The sequence below is a fragment of the Athene noctua genome, chromosome 19 (assembly GCF_965140245.1).
Source record: "Athene noctua chromosome 19, bAthNoc1.hap1.1, whole genome shotgun sequence".
NCBI lineage: Eukaryota > Metazoa > Chordata > Aves > Strigiformes > Strigidae > Athene > Athene noctua.
Genome location: NC_134055.1, coordinates 5,350,582 through 5,375,153, shown reverse-complemented (window position 1 = coordinate 5,375,153; position 24,572 = coordinate 5,350,582). Strand labels below are relative to the sequence as shown.

Below are 24,572 nucleotides of genomic sequence, written 5' to 3'. Positions count from 1 at the left end.
ATATTTGGCGACTGATAAATAAAGCCTCATCCAGTGTAATGTAGTTACTGGTACGGTTAGGTCTTTATATCTGCAAGAGTTAAATGAGAGACAGCTGATACTCCTGAAGGACACTTTCTTTCAGGTTGGGAGGTATGTTTGATTTGACAACAGAGATGGTATCCCTTGAAAAAAGGGCCACTTTTTTTTTGAGGACTTGCTCAGATATTGAGTGTTTACCAGTATATCCTGTGTGTATATGTAATAAAAAGTATTACAGTGATAAATCCTTACATAAAGCCTAATCGATCAACAACTTATTTTGTAGATCTGTTGAGGAGTTAAGCAGTGAACATCATGGTGTTGATGTAAATTTATTTTTATTTGGAATCTGTTAAGATGGTTTTGCCTCTTAAAATAATCAAATGACATAACAACAACAATAAAGGTAACAGTTTTATAAAGTCTTTCTATTCCTTTTATTTTCTACAGAAATGGCAGGATATTATTAAGGAAGTCAAGTTCCTCCAAAGAATAAAACACCCTAACAGTATAGAATACAAAGGCTGCTATTTGCGGGAGCATACAGCATGGGTAAGCATCTGCTGCACTCTGCACTTCTCTTGCCTTGGTTAAGGGCGCTTTAAACTATCTCCAGCTGGCTTTCAGGAGGCACCTGAACACTTGCATTGCACAGGCTCAGATGAGAATAGCCAAGGGCCTTACAGATGCTCAGCAAAACTGAATGTATTTTTTGGAAACAAGATGTAGGGAAAATTTCCCTTTCACTTGCAGAGTAAGGTGATTGTGCTGCTGTTCTAGTATATTTAGCTTGATGGACTGAGTATTTGAAAGAAATAATAATGGTGGGGGGCACCAAATTTATCCACTTTTCTTAATGTAAGGGAAGGTGAGAGTTTCATGTGTACTGCCTGGGAGGCAAGTGTGGCAACTTTGTTAGATACTTGCAGGCCATTTAACAAGGCATTTGGTATGCCACTGAGTATTAATGGTTCAGTACTTTACAGCTTGACTGAATATATTCCAGAAGTAAGTGTTCAGTTGTACTTTAATGGAATAGGTTAGAATTACCCTACTGATAATTGTAATTAAAGCCTATTTTGAGTCATTAGTATTTCTATTATTTAACTAAATTCTTCTGTTGTATATTGATTACTTCTGTTGTCACTTCTCTGTGTATGTTCAGGTGACAAAAAACAACTAGCTGGTTTTATTTCTGGCTGTCATGTCTTAATTACTTTCATACATTTGAAAGTACCACAACAAAAAACCCCCAAACAAACAAAAAACCCAGCAGTCCACCCCACCCAAACTAAATTCGTGGTTTTTGAGTTTCTGTGCATGCAAAAGTATTTGTAGGAATAGATGTGATTGGCTATGCAGAGGAAGCATTTTGTTAATCAAAAAGTGAGGTGTGCACCTCTCATTGGCAAAGTTTTTGTAGTACAATATGCCAAAGAAATCATGTTGTTGAACTAATAATTTAAATGGTAAGTACTGTTCATGTTTTAGCTTCAGTAAATCTGTAGGACAAAGTTTTAGGTTTGGTTTTTTGTTTTTTTTTTTTTGAAATCTGACTGGGACAGAATCTTAAGTAAATCCCTGAATAGCTGTTTAATACTCTGATAAGCCTGTTAAGTGCAATTTAACATTCCTGTTAAGTACGTGCATATAAGATATGTAATACAACACATAACTGGTTATGAATATGCTTTTGCCTTCCTTACAAGTTTTGTTGCTTGATACCTTACACAGGAAGGCTCTGCAGATTCCAGCTAGAGCTTTCCTATGGGGAGGGCACAGTGTGACAGTGCTAGGATGGGGCTTGTGGTACAGGCAGTACTTGTTTTGTTATGGCAGTCTGCATTGTATGCATCAGTGAGTATTTCTAGATTTCTCCATGGAAATCTAGAAAACATACGTTTACTATTATAGAGATTTTCTAACAACTATTTTGATTTCTCCCCATACAGCTTGTTATGGAATATTGTTTAGGATCAGCATCAGACTTACTAGAAGGTATGTCATGCACATTTATTTGATTGAAAGTCAGAAGTATAGTACCAAAGTAGCAGGTTACAGCATCACAGAGTTATCCTTGAGTATATAGATTTGTTTGGAGGCAGAGTGTGTGTGAACAGCTGCAGTTTTTCAAATTCTTTCATGGTTGTAATGGCTTTTCTGTAGAATATTGACTTTCCTAGGTGACTAGTGTTTCCTTGGTTCATATTATTTTAAAGTTGTCAGTCAGCTATTTATTTTCTTCTGAGGTTTGGGTTCTCCTGTCATGACAGTTCAAGATTTATTTCTGAAAACCCTTGCTGTTGATCCTAATGCTTCCTAACAACTTGTAGGCCTGTTGACTGAAATAGCACTGCAGCATTATTAGGGTTTTGCTTGATGAGGTCTTTTGTTAAAAGGTTGACTTTCTATCAGGCTTCTTGAAGTGAAATTTCTTTGAAGATACATGTGTGGCTAGTAAGTTGTTCATCTCCTTTCCTTGCCAGGAGTGTTTCAAGGCAAAAGGCTGACCTGCCAGAGAGTATTGCTACAGTTTATTTGCGTGTGAATTGTCGTAAAGTTCTAGGGTTTGGGATTTAGCTTCAGCCGTGGAAAACTGTATTGAATCTCAAATAGGTGTTTGGGAGAATGGTCACAGAACAGACAGGAATGTAGTTTATGGTTGCAAAGTAGTCTCTTTCTGATAGCAAATAGCTGCTGTTTTACAGTTGGAAGATTATATCTGATTATAGAATGTATGCTGTGAACTATTTTTACATCTGCTTCTCATACTGAACCTAGTAAAAATGAACTTTCAGTATTTTCTCTCTGTTTACATTGTTAAAAATACTCACTTGCATGCTGCAAACTGCATTGTTTTCTTTAATATTGAATTTCAAATAAATTCTTTCCTTAAGTTCATAAAAAGCCATTGCAAGAAGTGGAAATAGCAGCAATTACCCATGGTGCTCTCCAGGGATTAGCATACTTGCATTCTCACAATATGATCCATAGGTAAGTGGTTATACTTTTGCTGTCTCACACACTTACAGGTAATTTATTTTGTTGACTGTATCCCCTTCATCTCAAATTTAATATTTGTAAGCAGAGATTTTCTTTTTGCAGTGCCTGTACGCTCCCAAACTAGTGATTTATAGTAGTCAAATACTAGCAAGCTACGTATCTCCATATGCACTATCTCTTACAGCTGGTGTTCATAATTTCTGCAGAATTGCTTTGAATCTGCTATGCTTTTCAATACTTGATATGATGCTGATTGTTCCCTGAAGCAGGGAATAGCAAGGCAGGCTGAGTTCACCTAAATAGCTTGTAGCAACTGCAAGGCAAAGATGGCTGGGGCGGGGGGAGCACTAATACTTGAAAAATTAGTTTTACCTGAACACACATGTTGAGAAGCACACAGTAAGTATGGAATACAAATGACCTTTGCATTTAAAGGACCTGCTGCATTTTAGTAGAATGGAGGATTTGAATATTTACATTGTTAGGACTTTCTGAAAAACATTTACGAAGGACGTAGTTGGTTCAGAAGGTTTTGCTGAACTGTATATAAAGCTTATCCAGGTGTGCCATTTTAAGATGATTTTTAAGACAAACAAGATTCCTAGGTCAAGGGTCATGTTAAGCAATTAACCTAAAGGTTAAAGATTTTGTATTTGGAGGAAATTTGGGTATTCTGCAGCTTGAACATGTGAATACTGGTGTGTTCTGTACTCTGTCCTATAGAAGGCTTTTTTTCTCAGAGAGGAATAACACTGATGCTTGTATTCTATAACCAGAGATATCAAGGCAGGAAACATCCTGCTGACAGAGCCAGGACAGGTGAAACTTGCTGACTTTGGGTCTGCTTCCATAGCATCTCCTGCCAACTCATTTGTGGGGACGCCATATTGGTAAGCCAAGAGTTATACACATTTCTGGCTTCGTGAAGTAAAAGGGTCATTTATTGGATATTTAATATACTTGGGCTTTAGTGGAGCTAGCTTTAATCTTCTGGTTGTGGTAGTGATAAAATGTACTTTGCAAACAAAAGATTAAAAGTAAGTAGGCTCTGACTTCAAGAAATTGTGAATCCTTGTATTTGTAGTTCACAAAACATAATAAAAATATTTTGTTGTTCTTACACTGACTTTAAGTGGTAGAGGTGGGATTGAATCATCTGTAATATATTTTAATCACTCCCCCCAGTGGTTTTAACAGTTCGTATGTTCTTACCACGTCTGGTTGTTGAAATAACTGAAGTGTTTTTTCTTTCATAGGAAAGGCCAGGTTCATTGAACAAAATCCTTTGCAGATCCCTTGTATGCTTTTGATCTCTTACACCTAATCTGTGGTGTTTACACAACTGAATCTTATAATTATTTCACCAGAGTTGGCCAGCCAGCTAAACTATTGGAAATGTGGGAGGGCGAGAAGGTGGTGATACTCATAAATGGAGAACTGGGCAAAGCACAGGAGAACATTGTGCACCCTCTCCACAGGCTTGTACTAGTGTGGGTGCCTGGTCTTTGCTCCCAGTATCCCATGTTCATGCCTGATAACTTGGGGAATGATTTATTTACGGTAGTTGAAGTCAGTGAAATAGCCTGTTGCATTGAAATACTGATGATGATAATGTGTTCCATTGCCCAGAATTTTATGAGCACCAATTTCCTGTTTCAGGATGGCCCCAGAAGTGATTTTAGCCATGGATGAAGGGCAGTATGATGGCAAAGTAGATGTTTGGTCTCTTGGAATTACCTGTATTGAGTTAGGTAAGTTATTTTCTTTGAAAAATGATAAAATACAGTTGTTTAATGCCTAGAACTTACTCAGCTGAATCACAGTGCAGAAGATCTATGCTTCCTTCCTTGTCCTGGTTTCTCTGGGTTTTGAGTTTTAGAGAAAAGAGCCAAATGTTCTCTCTAGAATTCAAGACCAAGTTTCCAATTTGATGTTTATTCAACTGGCATTTTCGTTACCCCAACAAAAAGAGTTGTATAGACAAAGAAAATAGCCAAACTGTATCACTAAAGGTATTTGCATTGTGTGGGAGAGGCAGTTAACTTTTGAAGTGGAAAAAAAAGTCTTTTTGCTGAACAGCTTTAGAAGTGAACCATTAGAAGTTCCAGTGTGAGAATGTATTTAATGATATAAGTTAATATTGTTTGCATGCAAATTTAAGATATGTTAACAAGTCCAGCAATAATGAAGTTTTGGATAAGGGGGCAGCTTCGAAACTATATTCAGTGTATGTTGTCACTTCTGAATAGATTTGGCTGGAACCTCTCTTTTTAAAAATAAATAAATAAATAAATGGAATAATCGAGTTTTGAAGTGGTAAGCTATAAATCAAACCCAAAAGAAATGATGGCACTGCCATTAGAACAGCTACTTAAAGCAGACATCAGATTTAAAGGACTATCTTAGTATGGCATTCTCTTTAAATTTAACATGTAGTATTTTCTTGGAACATAAATACACTGACTGAAGCACACCACCATGCACAGCACTACTCAGATTTTAATCAGGATCCAGCTCCCTGGAAACACTTAGCTCTAAGTTTTTCTGGGGATGGTGAGGCTCAGTGCTGCTCGTTTTACCTGAGGCTGTCCTACCATCCTTGTCAGATCTCATTGCTCCTACTCCAAACTGACCTTGGTGGAGGAGCAGCCTGGCCGGGCAGCGAGAGCTCTCAGGAACACGCTAATCCATGTGAACTGCACAGTTTAGCTAAAAATGCCGTCTGGCATTCCAAACTGTCAACTTCATTTTCTTCCAGGACGTGAAATAGATTCTTTCTTCAGAGCAGAAATTTTTTTTGGTTGCCAATATAAAGTAAGTTGAAGGGGTGTGACTGTCATGACAGAATCCTGCTCCGAGTGGAGTAAGGAGACTTGGCTGGCTGCAGCGCTCCAGGAATGCAGTGAGCTCATGGCCACCACACCCCCGGGTGCCTTCCTGCACGCTGCGTTTTTGCAATATGAAGCGTTAGGCTTCGTCTACGGCTTCTAGTGTGGTGGGAGGTGAGACTAGGTCAGGACAGTAGAGCATTGTAGGCTGGGTTGGTGTGGTTATCTCATTTGTGTTGGTTTGAATAAGCATGGGAAGAAAGCAGAAAAATGAGATGTCTAGTAGTCTTCTCAAATTATCACTTAGGCTTAGAAATGTCCTCATTGAAGGCTCAGTGTCTGTGTTTCCTGAAGATTTCTATCTTACTCTGGTGAGTTAAGAGGAAAAAAAGCTAGGGAGAGCAGTCAGTTAAAATAGTTTAAGGGGTCTGTTAAAATAGTTTAATGGATAATCAGTCTGATCCTTGATAGCAGCAACTAGTAATCTGAAAAAATAGAGGAGGTGCAGTGCTACATCTGACAGAAGGCTTAACTCCTCAGTTTACCTGTTCTCAGGAATCTGTAGGGCTTAGTCCATTCTGTGATAGCGATGAGTGAACCATGATCTCTCATACATAGCTTACTACTACTATTCAACTCACAATTGAAAAGCAGAATAAGAAAACTAGCATGACTTTTTCCTTGTTTGCTTTTTTCAGGAAGGAAAGTTTTCTGTTGCATTTTCAGTAGTGTAGGAACGTCCTCATGGCCTGACCAGCTTCTCTGGAATGTTTTGGCAAGGCTGAGCTTTATAGGTTTACCCCATAAACATTCTGATGAAGCTTCAATTTTGTTGTTACAGTGAGATCATCTCCTTCCTCATTAAGCTTTCATGCTGTGTCAGTCTATAAGAGTAACACAAGCTTGAAAGAGAGAGAAGAGCCAAAGAGAATGCAACTCTCAAAATAGTATAAAGAGTTGGCCTGTTACTGACTTCCTGCCCATGTGCTTAGTCAGTTAAGTGTGATTTGATGGTTCTTGTAACCAGCTTTTTCTTCATCACTGCTGTCCTGCTAGAATTAAATATTTGTTAGCTTTTTAGCAACTGTAGTTTAAATAAAAGGGGGTGTGTGTGGAATGAAACCAAGAATGCTTAGTGGCTAAACACCGAGAATAGAGCTTACTGTTAACTTACTCCTGTTTTAGTACATTAAAATGAGTCAGAGAACTCAACTATGATAAACCACGTAATTTAAAAGCTTGAGAGGACAAGGCATTTGATCTTCAAAGTGCTTTCATCTTCTGCAATGGTATAGGACATATGCCAACATATCTGTCTGATTGCAGGGTAGGGTTGGTTTGGGGTTCCATGTTCAGGCAATAGTGATTCTGCTGATGTGGTTTTCTTTTTAAAGGGATGCTAACTTAAAAAAAAAAAAAAAAAAAAGAGCAAAACCATGAGACTATCTCCCTATATAAAAATTATTTTCTTTTGTGTGTAGCGGAAAGGAAGCCTCCTTTGTTTAATATGAACGCAATGAGTGCCTTATATCACATAGCGCAGAATGAATCCCCTACACTACAGTCTAATGAATGGTGAGTATTACTGAGGGAGGAATGTTGTAGGGAATTGCTGTAAATGGAGTGCTTTGTCATGCTGAGTTCTTGAAATGGCTGGATTCCTGTTGGGAGGATGCGAGCTGGAAGGTTCTTACTAGATTCTCTATACATTATATATGGAAAATTGACCAATTACTAAATATGCATTTTAGACTAAAATGTAGTTGAAACAGGACATGCTGCTGGAAGAACATAAGATCTTGTAAAAAAAAAAAAAAAAAAATCTGTTCATGGGTCAGTAAACTTTTGAATCTCCCAGGCTAGCCAAAAATGTGGGTTTTAGTGTTTTTTAATCACAAACCACACTGTCAATTCCGAAGTCTTGTTTTGCTGAAGTAACTGCTTTTCAAAACGCACACACACTGCTTGTGTGTGGCAAGTGTCTGTTGCATAAACTTCAGAAGAATAAAGCACAGTAGTAACATTTTGTGCCTCCCAGCCTCAATAACTGTCTTTTGAAACAGCACACACAGTAAACTAATTTCAGAAGTTAAAAACTTCCTAATTATGTTTTTCTGAGCCGTAGTCCTCGGCCTCTAACATAATACATTATACCTTATTTTTAGAAGCTTTTTTCCACTTCCGAGATTTTTCTGGTTAGACTATTTTACACCCTGGTGCTTGACAAAACATTCAACTCATTTTATGCATTTTTCTGACCAAAAAATGCAATAATTTAATTTACTGAAAAATCGCAGTAGCAAAACCCCCTATTACATGCCGGGAGGGGGGGAGCGGTGGGGGAGGAAGGAAATAAAACCTGTACAATTGATGTGCCACTCTTTTCAGGGTATAATCCTGCCCGCCGGAAAACCTGTGTTCGGAGAGAGAAGGGGTAAAATACAGAATTTTAGCTTACAGAAGGGGAAATGTTACTAAACAAATCGTGACCTTAAGTCTTACTTGTGACAGATTGCACAATAGTGTAGAGGTTGGGTCTGAGGGCCAAAGGCATTTCAGGAATTGTGCGTTAATACAGTTTGTGGATGAAACACCTGCACACAGAGGTGGAACGGGGCAGGGGCTGTGATTAGACCTTGAAGAGTTTGTGCAATATAGAATTTGACAGGGTTGATGCTTGCACTGAGCTATATGGGTGTCTGCCTTTATCTGGAACTTTCCTTCCTCTTGAATTGGCTCACTGTCTGGAAGCTGAGGTTAAAGGGATGCACCTACTGATGGTTTGACTTGACGAGGGGTGTCAGAGGCTGTAGTGTGAAGTACTGGGTCTGTTGGTTTCTCCGCACTCTTTCTGCTAGCAGCACCCAGAAGTGAGTCTTTTGATTCCTTAATGAATTAAACTGGGTCGTTAACTCAGATGGATTTTTTTTTTTTTTTTTTCCCCTTGCTTCCAGGTCTGATTATTTTCGAAACTTCGTAGATTCTTGCCTCCAGAAAATTCCTCAAGACAGGCCTACATCAGAGGAGCTTCTGAAGGTTGGCCTGCTTGTCCTTTTTGTTTTCCTCATGGTATTAAAAAGAGGGCATGCCCTGTGATGATGTTCTTCTCACTTACTGTACTAGGTTGCAGTTAACAATGCTCTCTGCCCATTATCACTAACACCTTTGAGCTGAGGGTGCTGCAGAGTGTACTCAGCTGGTGATCCTAGCTTTACTGCCCCTTTGCAGTTCCCCAGGTGACTCTCCAAGCCAGCCTTGTTCACATCATAAAAGCACACCACTTCAAGTGACACTGGGTGACCATCAACTTGTCAAGAGTTTCAGTTTCTTAAGTTCAGTCTGTCAGTGATTTTAATTAATCCTGACAGAGCTGCCATGCATTAGTTAACAAATACCTTTCGTTATTCCCTCTTTATTCTATGCTATATATACCCCTAAAGGCTTTTTATCCTCTCCCATCACCTTTGTGCTTTATACGGAGAACTGAAATTTGCTGTTCTAATAGTATCCCTGGGGGAAAGGGGGCAGAGGAAAGCAGTCTTTCTTACCCATACTTTTCCTTGACATGAATAAGCCTCAGCCAACTGCAGGTTTTCTCTTGCTTTATTTCTTAGCTTTTTTTTTTTTTTTTTTCCTTGATTTGTGCTCCTGTATGCTGCAGATACTTGGTTTTCTTTGCTCTAGTCTGGAAACAAAGGCAATGTGATAGATTGTTGCAAAAAGCTGAAGTTCCTAAGTGAATGCAGCTCACATAGAAGTTAGGTGTTAGGGCTGCTTTATTCTAAGTGTGACTTTGATGGATTTCCTTTGTGGCATCAGGTGGCATTCAGAATTTTGGTAACTTGTCATTCTCTTTGCAGTGCTTGTGATATTATTTTGTTTTTTATTTATCCTGTCCACGTTTCTGCTAAACAGCAGTTTTCCAAAATTTTGCATTGCAGGGAAATGGATGCTATTTATGAAGGCTTTATCATCACCTTTTTGCATGTTTTTACTTAAATGGTTCTGAGGACTGTTGCCTCTTTAAAAGCTGTGTATTCAGAAAGTAAATGCAATTACCCAGTAAAGGTTTCAGTGTGGGTGTGTAGTCCTGCCATTTCAGAATTCTGAAGATTGGTTTTATTTTGAGCAATGCACTGCAATTAAAGAGAACATTGATGGAAATTAAACGTTTGTGAATGTAATCCTTCCATATCTATAGTCTCAAACAGCTGCATGCCACTTTACAGGGACAGGTAGGGAATGTGACATGTTAGAAATGGCAATGCAGTTCTCCAAAGGAACAAAATGAAACTAGCGGTGGTGTTAATAATGACTCATGCTTGCACAGCACATTTCATCTGGAGACTGCAAAAGCTGCTTCTGACACACATAGACAGGGCTTGTTTTACCTAATGGCAAAATGTAGCTACCTTTGCAGTGAAATGCAGTGAGTATCTCCAAAAAAAAGAGCACCACATGGCTAACTGTTCTAGGACCAGGCTTGAAGGCTCACAGCCTGTTTTATGACTCAGAGCTGTATGCTGAATATTGAATTCTCGAGCTCTCTAAACAAGGAGAAGGGTTTTATAGTGAGAGTTAGCTGATGAGTTAATTAACATTTGGTTAGAGATACTAACCAGCCTAACACCTTTCGCATTTACTTGTTGCTCTTTCCCCTGTAAACCACAAGTAGATAACATCTCGAAATACCCCATACCCAAAGAAGGCTAGGTTTAAACTGAGGCCATTTTCATGGTATGTGAAACACCATTTCTGGAGTTTTTTTACATCTTTATTTTTTGGTAGATGTCTCCCATCAGAAAGCAATCATTCTGAAATCTGTCTGGATTGTGAAGTCTCAGAATAGTGCCAGTGTAAGCTGTGAAGGTATTCTCCTCCTGTGCAGGGAAGGCGGCTAACAAACCCTACCAGAGCTCATAACTGTATCCTCAAAGCATGCGTGCTGGATGTATAGGGGGTCACTCACCTATTTGTGTGTTCCACAGCACATGTTTGTTCTTCGGGAGCGGCCCGAAACAGTGTTAATAGACTTGATTCAGAGAACAAAGGATGCGGTGAGAGAACTGGACAACCTGCAGTATCGTAAAATGAAGAAGCTCCTCTTCCAGGAGGCGCACAATGGCCCTGCAGTTGAAACACAGGAGGAGGAGGAGGTGAGAAAAACTTTGAATTTCATCACCGAACCAGAGAATGATGCTGTCATTTAAATAACCACAATTCAGATATTGCTAAAATGAATGGAAGCTGTTTACGTACCTGGCTGTAAACTCGGTCTTCCTCTCTGTGTTTGGAATAAAGCTACTTCAAGGCACAAACAAGGACAAACAAGGTAGATGCCTAGTGCTGGCAAGAAGCTGTGCCATGTGTTCATGCTTGAACAGTTAGCTTCCAGTTCTGTAAATCGTAGCTTTCTTTGCCTGTTTATAAAGGCTTCATGAGGACTCCTTCAGCAACTGCAGTTAACCTCTGCTTTGACCATATGTACAAGGCCCTTGGCAGTCTTCTAGTTTTGTCTTGAGAATGTTGTTCTAAGACAGAAATTTGTACTTGGTTTAAAAAGAGGGGAAAAAAAAAATTATTATTTTGGTGTGGGGGGGTGTGGGGTGTGTGCGTTCTGCAATCGCTGTGCAGAAATTGGGACTTTCTGGATTGCTGGTGTCTCACAGAAAGAACCGTGTGAGGTGCAGGGTCCCAGCTGAGCACTTTGGTGATGCTGGTGTCAGAACAGTTTCTGGTGACACACTGTTGCTGATACATGATAGAGTTCAGCTTGTTAACAGACTCACTGATGAAAAGAATCTGACATCATCCAGTTAATCTTGACAAGGTTGATTCTTTCTCTCTCCAGCATCCCACAAGAAAAATGTTTCATGGCAGTGCCTGGAGGGTGGGAACTGCCATGACGTGGCAGGTAGATGCCTTTAGAAAGGAATAGAATGAACATTTCATTTGGTAATGCCCATAGATACAACTGTGATGGACTTGGATTTTCTTAATAATTCCTTTCTCCTAGGAGCAAGATCATGGTGTCGGCAGGACAGGAACAGTGAATAGTGTTGGAAGTAATCAGTCCATTCCTAGTATGTCTATCAGTGCCAGTAGCCAAAGCAGTAGTGTTAACAGTCTTCCAGATGCCTCGGATGATAAGAGTGAGCTGGATATGATGGAGGGGGACCACACCGTGATGTCAAATAGCTCTGTCATTCATTTAAAGCCGGTAAGCACTGAGTTTTTACTGGATAACTTTGAAGGTGTAAAATGGGAGAAGATTTGGTTGGCATGATGATAAAAAGTCAAGTGCTTCCTATTCTGAGTCATTATCTGCAGTTCTAATGTTGTGCCCTAAATATATTAATGTGTGCTGGAAACTTTGGAATGTTGCTGTAAAAATAATTTATTTCTATTGATTTACTAAAAATTAATTTACTAGTTGAATTGTTTCAAAAGCAGTTTGCTTTACTGTGAGGAGTTGGAATGGCAGGTTGTGAACAGGTTTTAGTGGATGCCCTTGATTTGCAGAACACTGCTTCATGGGACAAAAGAATGGCAGAGTTCTCTCTCTACCTCCTAGTTAGTGAATTCTCAACACAGTAGTGACTGAAATCTGTTCCTGAAGCACCCAGCTTGCCAGCACTTGATTCAATTATTTGGTTAATGAACAAAGATGCATGGAAAAAGAAATGCAGCACTCTGACCATGGCAAGCTGGGAAACCACTTTCCCTGCTTTACCTCTGCATGGTGAAGGATAGACTGGGGAGCATCCCTCTGAACCATGCTGCTCTTGCTGTGGAGGGTTTATCACACCTTTTCTCAAAGCAGTAACGTTTCCCTGGCTAATGATAGGTGTGGTTAAATGTTTTGTTCTTTGCCCAGATATGCAGCAAAGACGCAGGTATTTCCTCAGGGAGTTAATTAGTATATCATATCTGACTACTAATCACTCTGTGATGAATGACAAACTCAAAATAAGAATGTGGAATACACCATGACATTTTTTAAGTTTGCTTTGAGGTATTTCTGTAGTGGGTGTAATGAAAATCTTCCTCTGTCTTCCAGGGTTACAACAGTGTTTTTTTTTTTTCTTTCAGACTTGATATAATCTACTTTATAGCTTTTATGTTTTGTTGAAGTAAACTGTTTAACTTAGTTTTCAGTTTTCCATTTATTTTTCTCATTTTCAGTTCTAATGAGTAATTTTCCTCCTAGAATAAAAGTGTGCAATGAAATTTCCAAAAGGAAGGATCCTAAGTCAGAGCTCTTGTTGCAATATATTCCTTCATCCAACTTATTGGCAGGAGGCTATTTCAGGGCCACGGAATGTAAAATGTTTTTTCTTCCTTTTAAATGTCTTCTGAACCAGACCAAAATAAAAATCTTTAGTAACACAGTTTCTCTTTATTCTCTCATGTTAATATTTGCTGATAAGGAGGAAGAAAACTACAGAGAGGAATCAGATCCTCGAACAAGGGCATCAGAACCCCAGTCTCCTCCCCAAGTATCTCGCCACAAGTCTCATTATCGCAACCGAGAGCACTTTGCTACTATACGCACAGCATCGCTGGTATGTGAAGGTTTTTATTTTGATGAAGTTGTGTAGGGATGGATGCCTTTGAACATAGGGCTGTGAAACTGCTTAGTGTTGTTAGGATTTCATCAGAATATGAGCTAGCCTCGCTGACTGAGATGTTATCACTGAAATAGCTTAATGTAAGTTAATAAAAGCTTAAATGCGACACCTGGGCAAATGTAATTTGTGCATATTAGATATTTTCAAAACCAATATGCCTAGCAGAATGCAGGAAACTGTTTATAATAATAACAATCTGCTGTTTATTTTCATATGTACATTATGTATATTTCTGTGTGTATATATGCACCCTCATTGCAGTGGGCTAAAAAGACATTTAGTACCAGCTTTGTAACAATTGTACAGTTCTTCTGCTGGAGCCCATGTGAGCTTATCTTCTACAGCAGAATTCAGGTTTTAATCTGCTCTGCTGCCATTAGGATGTTTGCTTTTCATTGCAACAAAACGGTATTTCTTTACTGAATAGTTTTCTTTTGTGGTTTGAAGACTGCCCAGAAGCAGATTAAGAAGCATTAACTGACTTTTGGCCCGATGTGGTTATCTTCCTAGGTGACAAGGCAAATGCAGGAACATGAACAAGACTCTGAACTCCGAGAGCAGATGTCTGGCTATAAACGTATGAGACGGCAACACCAGAAGCAACTGATGGCGTTAGAGAATAAACTGAAGGCAGAGATGGACGAGCATCGCCTCAGGTTGGACAAAGATCTTGAAACACAGCGTAACAATTTTGCTGCAGAAATGGAAAAGCTAATTAAAAAGCACCAAGCAGCTATGGAAAAAGAGGTAGGAGATTATGGTTTAGCAGACCGGTCTGTATTTGTTAATTACATTGAATTGTCCGCTTCCCCTCACTGATGAAGAGATGACATTGTAGTCTCTTACGTGTCTGTTTTCAGGAGCCAAGCAAATTGCTAATTAGAAAAAGGCTAATACATCACCTCCTTACACTAAGGGGTTTATGTAACTAGAGGAAAGGTATGTCCTTCATCACAGTGTGTTATACTAAATGTTAGTATACTGACCCCAGAAAAAAATACTGTAAGGGTTTTTCTTTCTTTTGCCATGCTGTCAATAACTGACTGCCATCAAGTGTTACAGAGGCAGATTAGCCTGCAGAGAAATGTGCCAGCTCAAATGTTCACTGTCTAGTTGCTTATGGATATGGGGGTTTTTATGCTTTTAAATAATTGATAATGAAGTGGTGCCGCCTGCAGCGATTATTATTGATTCTTTGTTCATCTTGGATCTCTCGGTGGAGGGCTAAGGATATAGTCTATCATAAGGTGTTGACTTTGTTAGGCAAGACTAGCTGAACAATAGGGCTGAGGAAATGAGGCACTGAAAAAGGACTCCTGCTGGGTGCGTTGTTGGGGGGGTGGAATGAGGAGAGAGTGAGGGCAAGCTCCTGAGACTCACACTTGCTCAGAGTCACGGTGAGTATCGTGGTGACCATACCATGAGTTCTGGGTCTTGGGACTGAAGTGGAACGCGAGCTGTAATCCATCAGGACTCAAACTGGTTTGCTGCTGGATTTGCTATAGGCTAAAGTGATGGCCAATGAAGAAAAGAAGTTTCAACAGCATATTCAGGCCCAACAGAAAAAAGAATTGAACAGTTTCCTGGAGTCCCAGAAGAGAGAATATAAACTCCGTAAAGAGCAGCTGAAAGAGGTAACTCATCTGTAATGACAAATGTGAACATAGTACAGGGTACGGTGCGAGAGCGGTGAGCATTCAGAAATAAAAGTGCCACTGTGCACAAAGATCTTTCGCTGGATTGCAGCAAGTTCTGCATTTCATGAGCAGAGTCCTGTACCTACTGGATTTATTTCATATCTTTGACCTTAAAGTAAGAGGGTTTATTTATATATTGGCACCTATATGCTTATCTTGTGAAAGTAAAAACCTGTCCGTTGCTTAGTACTACTTTTTAGCCAGAAACACACAAATTTGGCAATCCTAAGGAATGAAAAAAGGTAGTTTAAAAAAAGTCACGAGCATGTTCCTCGTAACTTGTTGCTACAGATACTGACCATGCACTGCAGCAGTTAGTGAAGTTTCTTATCACTTAAATGATATTTCTGTAACAGCAGCAAGAAAACAGAGCAGTAAAGATGACCTGAAGATTTTTTTTTTTTAATGGAAAATATCTGTAAAACGCTATTTGATTTTAATGTAAAAAGCTGTGTAATAGTTTAATAATCACTGTATTGTAGTGAAGATCCTGACCTTTGTGAAATGCAGAGAAACTGTAGAATCAAACTTCCTGATTCTTTTTGTGGAGTGGCTGAAACTGTAAGCACTATAAATAATTTTTTTGAAAGAACCATTTAGTGCTCAACTATCAACTTGGGTGACGCAACTTTGGAACTTGCTCCAAAGGGGAATATTCCCAAACATAGACATTTCCCAGGAGAAAAAAAGGCTAAAGGGAAGCAGAGCCAAGAAAGATCTAACAAAAACTATAGTAGTGTGGGCTTTTTTATAATAACATAGAATCTTTTCTGAAGTGGGCAGTAGATCACAGAGCACCAAGAAACACTGCTGAAATACAGAGGAGTTCTGTCTCATACTTAAGTAGAAATATATCACAACAAGTCTAGTTACTGTATGGGCATCTCTAGTATGCAATTCAAGCAAGCAGACTGTTTTGCCAAGGATGCTTCAAGCTATGTATTGAATTTAATACAAATGGAGAAACTGTGGCCTTAAGTTTTACCTGTGAACTTTTTATATTATTTTTATAAGTTACGGCATGTCAGTGACTGGCTCTGTCTTGATGAGTTACTCGTAAAATGTGTATGTGTTCTGATCAAGCAAGACACAAAAATTTTCTAACGTGCTTCATGTGGCTGGAGTTTTGTTTGAAGAACAGGATGACAAGGCTTTCCTTCTCCTCTCAGTCCTTTGGGAGCTTGTAAAAACATTTGTCAGGCAGCATGGCAAGACCTCCAAGTGTCTTTGTTTTTAGTGGGAAACTATCATTTTTACATTTTGAGCCAATATATATGTCTGGAAACTGTAGACATGAACCATCATTTTGGCCAGTTAAAATGACCAATGGAAAAAAAAAAGTTAAATTTGCTCCACTGTGAATTGCCTCCTCGTGTTCCCTTAGATATGTGACATGATACGTTTTGCAAAGGCTGGGATGGTACTGGCTGTGAGAAGACAAGGTGGAACAGCTTTGAAAAGTGGTTTATTAGGCAGGTCCGTCCAGTTGTTCAGGGCCAAGGAACTTAATGTGACTATTCCACAATTAATTACCTTGCTGTTATCAGGAGCTGAATGAAAACCAGAGCACTCCAAAGAAAGAGAAGCAGGAGTGGCTCTCCAAGCAGAAGGAGAACATCCAGCATTTCCAGGCAGAGGAAGAAGCAAACTTACTGAGGCGTCAGAGGCAGTACTTGGAGCTGGAGTGTCGCCGCTTTAAGAGACGGATGCTCCTTGGCCGCCATAATCTGGAGCAGGACCTGGTTCGGGAGGTAAGAGAATAGGCAGAGGTGAGACCTGGAACCACCTGTGTGAAATATTTCTCACAGGAGCACCTGCAATCCGGCTCCAGTCTCACTGAAGTCTTCATTGTCACATCTAAAGTTTTTTTGGTAAAATAATGGTTTGATACGTTTTGCAATGCCGTCTGGCAGTCCCTGTGACATTTAGGGGATCATGCAGAATCAAATGTTCAGATTAGTGCCCTATTGTGGGAGAACTGTTAGATCCAAAAAGTCAACAGATGCAATGGTTACAGTCTTTTCCAGAAAACGCTTACTGTGAATCCTGTTGAGCATCTAGAACAGGAAGAAGAAAAGTGAAATGAGGAAGGAAAAATTACCGGTGGTAGTGCTGTCTGCTTTTGATAAGACGTAGAAACTCTGTGCTTTGTCCTCACATGCCTTGGAAAGAGAGAAATGCCCTTGTGAACAAAGCGAAATGTCACGTTGTGAATGGAAATCCAAGTACAAAGAATCTAATAATTCCCTCTGTCCTCCTGTTAGGAGTTAAACAAAAGGCAGACACAGAAGGACCTGGAGCACGCCATGCTGCTGCGTCAGCACGAGTCCATGCAGGAGCTGGAGTTCCGCCATCTCAGTACCATCCAGAAGATGCGCTGTGAGCTGATCCGACTCCAGCACCAGACCGAGCTCACCAACCAGCTGGAGTACAACAAGCGCCGGGAGCGGGAGCTGAGGCGTAAGCACGTCATGGAGGTCCGGCAGCAGCCCAAGAGCCTGAAGGTACTAAGTGATGTAGGAGCTCTGGCTGTGAACTGCTGGTGGCGGTGGAAAAGTGGTACCTTACAGCTCATTTCTCATTTGCAGTGTATGCAGGTCCACAGTATTTTGAAGCCTGTTAATTTGAGGAGGTGTCTCATTTTGTAGTGAATACCTTTTTTTTTTTTTAAAAAAAAAAAAAAAAAAAAAAAGCGTTGTATTTGTCAAGTTGTGTAACTGCCAGGGTGCAACTGCAGCCCTACAGGCACCATACGTATGAACCATAGCAGTGGTGATCAGGGTTGCAGTGTATTGTAGGCTGGCCATAGCAGCACCATTCCCTCATTTTATTTGAAAAGCTCTTGTTCTTAGCAGTGTGCCTTCCTTTTTGTAGTAGCTTAAAATGCATTTAATCTTTGCAGTGCCCTTTTTTCCCCCGCTCTCTTCCTCCTACACCATTTTCTGCTCCTCTTCTCCCCCCATATAGAAGAATAAAATCTATTTTGCTGTAACGAAAAAGTGTCACTTAAAAACAAACAAACAAAAAAGCATTGTGGTGTTGTGTGCGTCAAAATGAACTGCACTGTTGGTCTTGGCTAGCTCACCTGGTTACTGGTTTTATATTAAGGCTGGTATGCTAGCAAGGGAGAGAGAGATGCCGGCCAGCTGCAGTGTCCTCGGGAAGCTCCTAGCACTGACCTTTGCTGTGTTGTGCTCTCATGGGTTTCTCATGCTGCCCTTGTAACTGTGGTGGCTTACCAGAACTATAGGGCCTCTGTAATTGAGGCTCTTAGTGTTTTCATTGTAAGCCTTCACTTCATCCAAAGAAGTTCAGTGGTTTATTCTGAAGTGTCTGAGAAGGGAGTATAAGGCCTTTCACAAAGCTGCCTGGTACATTTCCTTTGAGGAGGCAGACTTCTTCTCTCCACCCAATGTTCAGCTGTGCCAGTAACAAAATGAGTGGATGGCATACTGAGCATGGGGTTTCTTTGTTGTTCTAGGTCTTTCCTCTTCGTGATATTTCCCATCTGACTTAGTATGCACCACCTCCAAGTTATCTTCTTACAGAGAAAATGACCAACTTGAAAATAGGACTTCAGCAAAAAAATAAATAAATACCTGATTTGTCAATACTGGAATAATACTAAATAGTGAAAACCTAGCTTGTGAGAACAAGGGACCATCTGATCACTGTTGAGAATCTCCAAGGATATAGTGTATAAATAGCTGATGACTTCACAGGGAAGCTGCGCTGCACTCTGAGCTGAATAAAACTGAAGCAGCTGTATTAGGTTGATCCTTCTGAGATTAGCATGAATGGGTTCTGCCTCCCCAAGGTGATGTGGCGCAGACAGGAGCGGGCAGTGTGTCCGTTCTCGTTCCCCAGCTGGCAGTTGGGACAGTGGGATCCGTGGTCTCTCTGGCCTCCAGAGGCTTGGCTGCCCTCTCACCTCTGCAGACTCTTCAACCCCTTCCCTTTTCCAGTGAGGACAGGGTTGGAGTGTTTGGCGGGGAGCTTGGAAAGCTTGCACTTTGCTTTGTGTGGCTGTTCTGTGATTAGTGAAGGATTTCAGGCCTGAGCTGTCAATCCAGCACCTTTGCATACAGACAGTGCTAATAATGCAGCCTGCTGGACAACCGTTTGGTTTGTAGCACAATCCCCTATTTATCAGGATTGTTCCCTAGTATTAACTCTTCTCTTGGTCCTGACTAATGCAGGCAAGTATTCTTAATTGAATAGATAATTTGACCATTTGTTCAGTTTCTCTCTCCAGCAACGTTTTCCCTTGAGGGCACATGTTTCAGGCTTTCCCTTTGTTATTTAGTGAGGTCCTTTGTCCTGAAAGCAGGTTTTTAACGGTCAGTGTCTGTTGCTGCTATTACAGCACCAGAAGGACCGATAACTAGAATTCACCCTTCAGTGAAAACTGCTCTGTTATTATTTCGAGTGTGTTAATTGTGATGCAAATACCCTCTTGCTGGTATTTCACAATACTAGGTCAAAATGATCTTGTCAGAAGTCTGACTGGAAATCTTACCCCTCCCTTCTGTTTCCTGTTGTTAAAGCCTTTGGATTTGAAGCCTGTAAACAGAGCCTGGTGTCCAAGCAAGACTTCACAGAAAGTGAGGACAAAACAGATTGCTAGTGTTTTGCTGTGACCACGTCCCTGGTGGGAATGTGTAACCTGCTGACACTTCCCTTAAGGGCAGGGAGAAACAACCTTAAAGGTTTCCTGAAGGGAAATAACTTCCTGTGAATTTAGAAGGGGTAAAAGTGATGTATTCCTCTCCATGATACGTATTTTGGTTTGAATGAAACACGTTTTTGTCCTGTTTTCTGCATCAGGTTAGCAAAGTGGGATTGTTGGTTTATGCAGCAAAGCATGCTGATGTCTAAATTGGGCTGGATATATTATCTGATCCCACTGCATCTTTCTAGGTAGCTACAAGTGCTGTGCTTATCACCTACCCTGCTGAGTCTTGAGTTAGTGCCAGGAGCAGGCAGTGGAGGAGCTGACGGGAGACATGCACATATATCTGCCTTGCTGGTTCAGATCCCAGAGCTCTTCCAATTTATTCAAGGGACAGGAATCTGGTCCTCTGCTCTGTTCCTGCCCCCAGTGCTTTGGGATTTGACCATGGTGATGACGGTGGGAATGACCTGGAGTGTGTACTGACTGCCCTGATGCGGGGATTTAGGGGTGGTTTTGTTTGGTTTTCCTTACCATGAAGAACTTGACTGTCAGTTAACCAGCATCACTCATCACATGTGGATTTTGCTTAGTTAAAGTGTCCCTGCCAGCCCTCTTATAGAAAGATCCAGGGAACTCCAGAACACCTTCATTTTCAGAGTCTTGAAACACTTAGTAGGCATTAACCCTTACAAGCTACTTGAAGGCAGTCAAGGCAGGTGAAGGAAAAAACTAATTAATCTCCTCAAGATCATACAGCCAGGTCAGGGCCAGATGCCTTTTCCAGGACTGATGTCTCCCAGCCCCGTGTGCAGTCACAAAGTTACGTCTCTAAACAATACAGAGGTCCTAGCAAGTGCAAAGGGAAAACTCAATCTCCAGTAAGCCTCTGTCAGGACTGGGGAGTCATTTTGTTTGCCAGACTAGCACAGTGCTAATGTTGCTTGTGGTGTGCGTCTTCGAGCATCTAATCTTTCCCAGCCATTTTTTAGTATCTTTGTGAAAACCAGGCTCTTAATATTAGGGGTTAGAACACCTCTTCATCAAACACTCAATGGAAAAAGTGTTGCTCTTTTTCCCTGTCCCTTCCCATGCACCAGATCTGCTGCTTTTCATAACATTAGGTGCTGTTTGTATATATGTGCCATACAAACACAGTCATGTGTAAGTATGGCTTTTGGTGCTAATAAATATTAGTCCTGTCCCTCAAGAACTTTTCTTGAAAAGCAACACCCAGGACTGGATCCAGTCCAGTGACAAATGTGAGGCTCTTTGTGCAGAGACAGCTGTATTTAGGCTGGAGCTTTGTTATAAAAGTGTCTGTATTGTAATTGTTTCGCACAGTAGCAGTGTCAAAGCAGCTGCAGCAATAGTCATTGCCTCTTGTGTATTTTGCTTCCCTCCTTGCACTGTAGCTGTTAATATACATTTGTGGATTCTTGAACTCATATCCTTAATGTAATCCTAAATATCCATTTGAATGGATATTTCTTCCATTTGAAACATGCTGGTTTTTTCTTTGTGTCCCCTCCATCTTTCCAGTCAAAAGAACTACAGATAAAGAAGCAGTTTCAGGATACATGCAAGATCCAAACCAGACAGTACAAAGCACTGAGAAACCATCTGCTGGAGACCACGCCAAAGAGTGAACATAAAGCTGTCCTCAAACGGCTCAAGGAGGAGCAGACCCGGAAGCTGGCTATCCTGGCTGAGCAGTATGATCACAGCATTAATGAAATGCTCTCTACACAAGCTGTGAGTCGCCTCCGAGGGACCCAGGGTTCCTCAGCCAAATAGGGATGTTTGCATTTTAACCGATCTGTATCCTGACAGCAGGCTATCTGCTTCCTTGCTACACGTGCCATACCCTGCACAGTCATTCCTCTGTGTCTAAAAAGCAGCATTCAAATGCGGAGGAAAGAGGTGTTACCCCCTTCAGGCAGGTTGAAGTTGAAGCTGCTGTAGCAGAGATGCAAAGCGGTGCATCTGTGTGGCCAGAGGACTGCTTTTGCCTGAAGTTTGACAACATAAACATCCCTGTTAGAGCACTGTTAAATAACATGCAGCTTGTTGTCTTAAGTCATTTAGGTTTTGATTTGTCAGTGATACCAACCAAAGCATGTCCCACTGGTGGAAGATGCTCATTGAATCATGGAAGAGTCCGCAGTTTTGACTGTAAATCTGAAATAATGGTAGAAGCGTTGTGGAAGTTCTGTGATTCCTTCTTTAAGGAACGACCACATGAGCAATGCTTTGAATCCTTGCTACAACTGAACGTGCGGTTTTCTTTGCACTTCTTGCATATTGCGTCCTGCTCACGTCGCTCTGTACAGACACGACACTGTGAGGCAAGGCAGCTGGCTTAATTTACATATGGGAAGGTTAAAAGTTCAGTATCGTACTGCTTTTAAGTTTATGTCATTCCATTCTTTTGCCTGAAGTCCTGCATTGGCAGGGATGTGGACTTAAGTCTCCTGCGTACAGGTAATTGGTTAATCCAGTTGAATGGAGCAAGAGATCTTCTCTTTGCCTCTAGCAAAAGGAGAGCTGTGGATGTTAGCACCTCCAGCAGTCTGGTCTCTGCAATATGAATCGTGGTTCCTGAGGTGCCACTGCTCATCAGCATCACTTGCATCAGCGCTGTGGGCTCACTGTCACCAGTCTTTGTCACTATAGGTCCTCTGTTCAGTGAAACGAAGTACAATAGAGACCAATTGTATTGCTAAGAAAACAAAGTCCCATCCCATTCTCTCCCACTCCCCACAGTCCTCCCCCGGAGTGTCATGAGTGGTTACCCCATAGTGAAATGTCTCTATTGTCTGTCTTTCCCAGCTGCGTTTGGATGAAGCACAGGAAGCAGAGTGCCAGGTTTTGAAGATGCAGCTGCAGCAAGAATTGGAGCTGCTGAATGCATATCAGAGTAAAATCAAGATGCAGGCAGAAGCCCAGCATGATCGGGAGCTGCGTGATCTTGAACAGAGGGTATCCCTCCGTCGGGCCCTCCTCGAGCAGAAGGTAAAATGGGCATGGGAGCATCATTAGCACGCACCATGATTCAGATTTTAAATTGCACTGTACGTCTCAACAGAGAGAGAAATTGCTTTTACCTTGCTGTATATAGTAACATGGATCATTTGGGTATTTGTCTCTCTGGGGTGATAGCTCAGTGACACATAGGCCAAACTTTCTGCCAGCTCAGCCGTCCTATGAGAGCAGCTTCTGGCTGGGACAGAGCTGCCTGAAGTGTGCCAGAGGGAGCCGTGCCTCTCTGGGCAGAAGGGAAAGTGAACTGTTCTTTCTCTCTGAGCTGCAGATTAGCTTCCCCAGCTCATTAAGAGGACAGACAATAACAACCTAAAGCTGGCGGGGGGAGCTTTTGGAATTGGCATAGTAGCAGTAGTAGGTATCTCTGGGGGGTGGAGGTAAAATGTATTCGAGATCCTGTGTTTTATGGTAATATATTTTAATGCAGATCTCCATTTGTCAGTCTGGGGAGACCAGTTTGCAATTTCCCTATGAAACTGTGTTAGAAGCAAACTGAAGTAGCCAGACTCACAGGCAGGGGTGACCTGCTGCTCCCTAGATTTCAGCTTGTAGTTGGCTGTGTGTGTTAAGGTGCTCCTTGTTGAAGTATGCTTTCCCATGCAGTGCCAGACATGTGGTGTGTATAGAAATGTGAGTGGCCTACACAAACCCAGGGAGGGGTAATGCACCAGTCAGTGAAAGGCAGTACACAATCAGCCTTCCTCCTGCAGATTTTCTCCCCTTTGATTTGCCCTGTGGGTGCCAGCCATCGCCATTCACGCAACAGTGCCCAACTTTGCTGATTGGCAATTATTAAATTAGGGCAATTACTCTGTGGCCTCGAGGTTCTTTACACTTAACTTCTCCCAGAGGCTAACAGATGGATGTTGGGCTGATAGAGGGCCCACGTTGGCATAAAACTGCTCCACCTCACGGTCAGCTGAGGAAGCGTCTCTGAGAAGACAGTACAGTCCTGTTGTGCTTTGATCTCCTGCAAGGAGACAGGAATTCTGGAACTAACTGAACTTGTGAAAACAGAGTTCCCTTGCAGCGCTCACATGTGTAAGAGGTGTCTTTAGACCCCGTGGCTAGTTAGTTTGCTCCGGTCCAGAAGAGGACAGGTCGGGTCCCAGCCCTGCCTTTGAGCCAGTCTTTATGCTGGGTGTGCATTGCCCTCTGGTGGCATGCTCAGCTGGGAGCACTGGGGAGAAGTGTGCCACGGCCAGCCTGCTGCTGGTCACTGCTCCTTGTCTGCGGGAGCAACATATAATTGCACTGCACATAGTGTTAGGTTAGAAGTTGAAGTGAGGTCGGTGACATAAGGAAACACACATCAACCAATAATAACGTTGTTTAAGTCTTTCATTGTGGACCAGGGTTGAAGTGTCTGCACATAGAAAGCCCCTGACGAAGCATTTGGCATCAGTGATGGTGATAGATAATACTTCATAGAGAGGAAAAGAATGATAAAACACCTAGCATAATTTTTTGTGCGTATTTGTGTCCCTGTGTTGCCTTAGAATAGCAAAAAAATTGGATGGTGCTTCAACTTCCGTAGGCTTATTTAGCAATACATGCAGTCCTGGCACACTGCAAGTCACAAAGTCATGGACCAGCGGTGAGTCTCTTGATGGGGTTAGAGTCAGTCAGTGGCAGCTCAAGGGAAAACGTGTGGATACAAAAGTAGATGCATCCT

At 41.3% G+C, this 24,572-nt stretch overlaps 1 protein-coding gene across 1 annotated transcript in view; it reads left to right on the top strand.

Moving 5' to 3' along the window:
• Positions 1 to 24,572, top strand: part of TAOK1 (TAO kinase 1) — a 72,255-nt gene that overhangs the window by 38,209 nt on the left and 9,474 nt on the right. Inside the window, exons 4-19 of the mRNA XM_074923201.1 lie at positions 472 to 573; positions 1,974 to 2,019; positions 2,919 to 3,015; positions 3,801 to 3,914; positions 4,684 to 4,775; positions 7,334 to 7,427; positions 8,807 to 8,888; positions 10,841 to 11,008; positions 11,869 to 12,072; positions 13,283 to 13,417; positions 13,994 to 14,230; positions 14,989 to 15,117; positions 16,728 to 16,931; positions 17,445 to 17,684; positions 21,395 to 21,607; positions 22,685 to 22,867. Of these exons, the coding sequence (XP_074779302.1) occupies positions 472 to 573; positions 1,974 to 2,019; positions 2,919 to 3,015; positions 3,801 to 3,914; positions 4,684 to 4,775; positions 7,334 to 7,427; positions 8,807 to 8,888; positions 10,841 to 11,008; positions 11,869 to 12,072; positions 13,283 to 13,417; positions 13,994 to 14,230; positions 14,989 to 15,117; positions 16,728 to 16,931; positions 17,445 to 17,684; positions 21,395 to 21,607; positions 22,685 to 22,867 (2,340 nt within the window). The remainder of the gene's footprint in view (positions 1 to 471; positions 574 to 1,973; positions 2,020 to 2,918; positions 3,016 to 3,800; positions 3,915 to 4,683; positions 4,776 to 7,333; positions 7,428 to 8,806; positions 8,889 to 10,840; positions 11,009 to 11,868; positions 12,073 to 13,282; positions 13,418 to 13,993; positions 14,231 to 14,988; positions 15,118 to 16,727; positions 16,932 to 17,444; positions 17,685 to 21,394; positions 21,608 to 22,684; positions 22,868 to 24,572) is intronic.